This window comes from Dipteris shenzhenensis, chromosome 2 (genome assembly GCF_047967505.1).
Source record: "Dipteris shenzhenensis isolate YYH24624 ecotype China chromosome 2, Dip_SZ_1.0, whole genome shotgun sequence".
In the NCBI taxonomy this organism is placed as follows: Eukaryota; Viridiplantae; Streptophyta; class Polypodiopsida; order Gleicheniales; family Dipteridaceae; genus Dipteris; species Dipteris shenzhenensis.
The window spans coordinates 26913232-26916937 of NC_141597.1; the positions used below are offsets into that span (position 1 = coordinate 26913232).

The window sequence follows — 3706 nt, forward strand, 5'->3', positions numbered from 1 at the left end:
CGACAATTATAGATAAGAAGCAAAGAGATCTAAGTGGTTTTTTCAAGAAATGTTCCACTAAATGTAAAACTCACATGTTCTAGTTGTGTTTTCCATCAGTTTTGTATTTTCCAAGTGAACATTTTTTCTTATGCTCTATTGTAATATTTTCTTATAGATAATGACACCTTGCAAACTACTAATGCATCACGAAAGCCATGAGGTATTTCTCATATGCTTCTATTTTCAATCATTATTTCTAATTTTTTATAGAGATGTTAGGTGTAGCTAGTCATATGGCTTTTGGCTCTCTCTCCATTAGGCAAATTTTCAAGCTTCTATTTTCAATCCTCGAGGGGGTCACTATGTATAAACCCTCTATACCACGTGCGTTCAAGGCCTATTTCTAAAATCCCTTATCTGTAAATTTTTCATTAATAAAATGTACCCCTTTTCTATACAAATCTGTAAATTTTTCCCAAAACTATTTTAAATAGTCCCTTATGTATATTTATTTCTGTAAATTTTAGAAATAAAAAATATCCTTATGTTGAACTCACGTGATAGGGTTACATATGATGAGTGACCCCCCCGAGTTTCAATCACCATTTCTGTTTTTTTATAGAGATGTTAGGTGTAGCTAGTCATATGGCTTTTGGCTCTCTCTCCATCAAGTCTATTGGGAACTTAATAGATTCCTCCTTTTCTCACAGAGAGTATCTTGCTTGCAACCTTGTGTTGGGGTTTTTGGCAAGGGTCATATAACTATGATGGGAATAAGGGAAGTGGCAAATGGCACAATGAGCTAGCAACTAAGGCAACAATTATGATGGGGACAACAGAGTTCATTGAATTTAATGGCACTTTCCGTCATAAGGATTGCAAGCGGATATGTTTGGAGGGAACATACTTTGATAATTTGCAATGTTGTGCATGTGCTACTATTCCTAAAGAACGAGACTTTCGCATGCGAGTGTATCGACAAATTGGATCTTCAAACACTCATGGATCAAGAGACACAGGAGGTGGTAGACGGTTAGATTATTTGACTCATTTAGAGTTATTGAGAGTAGCAAAAACAAAGTCCACAATGGTTCGGGTATTGAAGAAGGAGATAGCATTCACAAGAACTGAAGTTGTTGCATTGAGCGTGAAGGTTAGAAGTCTTCGGGAGAGCACTATGGAAGCCATGGTGAGGAAAGATATTAGAAAATTTTGTCAAGATATAATTAATGCTCATGAGCTAGGTCTATTTGAGGGAAAGAAGGCATTGTGGAACTTCTTTGTTCACATTTCACAAAACATTTCAAGAGTAGGTCAAGGCCAAAAGAGATATTTCAATACAACAAAGGAATTATTTGAGACTATCAAGATATGGGGAGGGACAAGGTTGCATAATTTCTTATCACTTAACCTTGGAAGTCCACACATGTCCACCACAATGAGGTCCACAAGAAAATCACTTTTCTTTCAAACTGGTTTACAAGAGGATATATTTCAACATGCAAGAGAAGTTTACACTTGTCACATGATGAAGAAAGGTATACCCTTGGGTAGTGTGCCAGTTCTTCTAGCTGAGGATGAAACAGTTGTGAAAAGAATGGTGAGATGGATGGCACGTGATGATAATTTGGTTGGCTTTTGTGGTAAAAAGCTAGAACAAACTTGCATTCCAGACTTTGTCGTGCAAGTTGGTGATCGTCAAGATGGATATCTTAGAGTTGTGGATGCTTTTCAACATAATGTGATTGCTCATTATGCAAGGGTATTGATAGTGAATCCTCTTCTTGAATGCTTGCCAAAGCTAGTTCTATTGGTGCAATTGACATGTAATAGGTTTGATTCCATGTTTGTCAGAGAACAATGGGAGAGCATTCAGCTTTCTTGGAACATTTTTCTAAGGGACGTGGTAGGTCCATTGATAGGACATGCTTCAGATGGGGATAGTAGGCACAGAAAGTTGATGTTGCAAGATTACTCTTCTTGTCAAGGTCCCAAGCTATGCATTCCTTGAAAGGGTTGGCCCTTTGCAGCACACATCACATTTGATGGGAGTATCAGTGGTTTGCATGATCAAGACTATATGTAGAAGCAACAAGAGCAGGCATGAGCATGAGGCAGATCTTGCATGAGTAGGAGGAAGGAGGAGTAGGCATGAGCATGAGGAGGGAAGATGAGAATGGATGAGCATGAGGGAGGAGGAGGAGCAGGAAAAAGCAGCAAGGGGGGGAGGAGAACGCATGTGGGAGGAGGGAGGAGGAGGAAGAAGTAGCAAGGGGGGGGAAGAGGAGGATGCATGTGGGAGGAGGGAGGAGGAGGCATGTGCACAAAGGGAGGAGGAGGGGGGGAGGGAGGAGGGAGGCAGGGGGGGGGATTAGGAGGAGGAGGAGGAGGAGCAAGAGGAATGGGACATGTGGAAGAGGAGGGAGGAGGCAGACAAGGAGGAGGATGGGGGGAGGAGGAGGGAATTCAAATTCAAAAGTTTGACTTGGGAGGATGGGGGGAGGAGGGAGAGAGAGGGAATTCAAATTTGAAATTCAAAATTTTGACTTTGGGAAAAGTGCCCCCTTCTTGGTGTAAGAGGTGGGCCTCTCCTAGGTGTAAGAGGTATATCAACTAGGCTTAACCCACCTAGGTAGGGGGGGTTAGGACTCCCTTGGACCCCACAAAAGGACTTGCATTAGGCCTAATCCATTTCTTAACCCATTCCTTATGAGGCCCTTTTAAGACCCCAATTCTCCCCTAATGTTTTCCTGAAGCACACACTTGGGGACACAAACGAGACATCCTATTCATAGCATGCAAGTCTTCTCGCACTCCTCTCAAGTCTTTGGAATCAACCAAGTCTACCCAAATAGTAGCCCCCACATTCTTGAAGATATGCATGGGATCCAAGAGATGATTGATTTGTAACTGACCCCAATAAGGAAGCTCATGAAAGATGGATAGCCTCTTCATACCATGAGGCAGTTCCTCTCCATTCCCCCTCCAACCAGTCACTTGCCTTCAAATATGGTGGTGGTGGATCAAGCTGACCTCCACGCACAAGATGGTCCAGCAGAATGTATTGAGCATGACCTTCATAAACATTTTTACTCATGTTTGGAGTATCATGCAAGCAGCCAATCCAAAAACAGGACAAGCATGGTACCCACTTGTAACAAGTCCTGCACGCATGCATGAATGTGTTATTATAAGACATGCACATGAAAGAAAGTCATAAAAGCATAATCCTATATTATACATGTAAAGACACAACCACGTACCTGCGCACTCTCCATATCTTGGGTAGTCATGCATGGTCCACATCAAGATACCCCTGACCAAAATGTCATTGGTGTGTCTAGAAGCTCTGGAAATATCAAAGACCCGCACTCCTCTCCTTAAGATCTGTAACTCTTCTATCAAAGGTGCCATGTACATGTCCATATTTTTGGCCTTGTACTTCCGTGGCACAAGTAGTGCAAGCATGAGGTGTCCTTTGTTTATTGTAATTAGCCATGGTGGGATATTATAATTCACCAAGACTATGGGCCATGTCGACAAAGATATCGAGCGTAACCCAAAAGGATTCACGCCGTCCATGGTGAGCCCAAGATGTAAGTTGTGTGGCTCCCTCGCAAAGTCCGGCCACTGATTATCTATGTGCTTCCAACCTGCACAATGTGTGGAAATCCTCAATGTGTCATCAATGGACCAATGAGATGCATGCCAAGTCATCGACTCG

At 42.2% G+C, this 3706-nt stretch overlaps 1 protein-coding gene across 1 annotated transcript; it reads left to right on the forward strand.

Annotated features, from left to right (window-relative positions):
- The first annotated feature begins 808 nt into the window (after positions 1-808).
- LOC147904560 (uncharacterized) lies at positions 809-1993 on the forward strand. The gene has a single exon (XM_087391732.1). The coding sequence runs from the start codon at positions 809-811 to the stop codon at positions 1991-1993; it is 1185 nt and encodes a 394-aa protein (XP_087247858.1).
- The last annotated feature ends 1713 nt before the right edge of the window (positions 1994-3706 follow it).

Excerpts from the sequence above, each read along its gene's own strand:
- LOC147904560 (XM_087391732.1), top strand. The coding sequence starts at position 809 with ATGGGGACAACAGAGTTCATTGAATTTAATGGCACTTTCCGTCATAAG.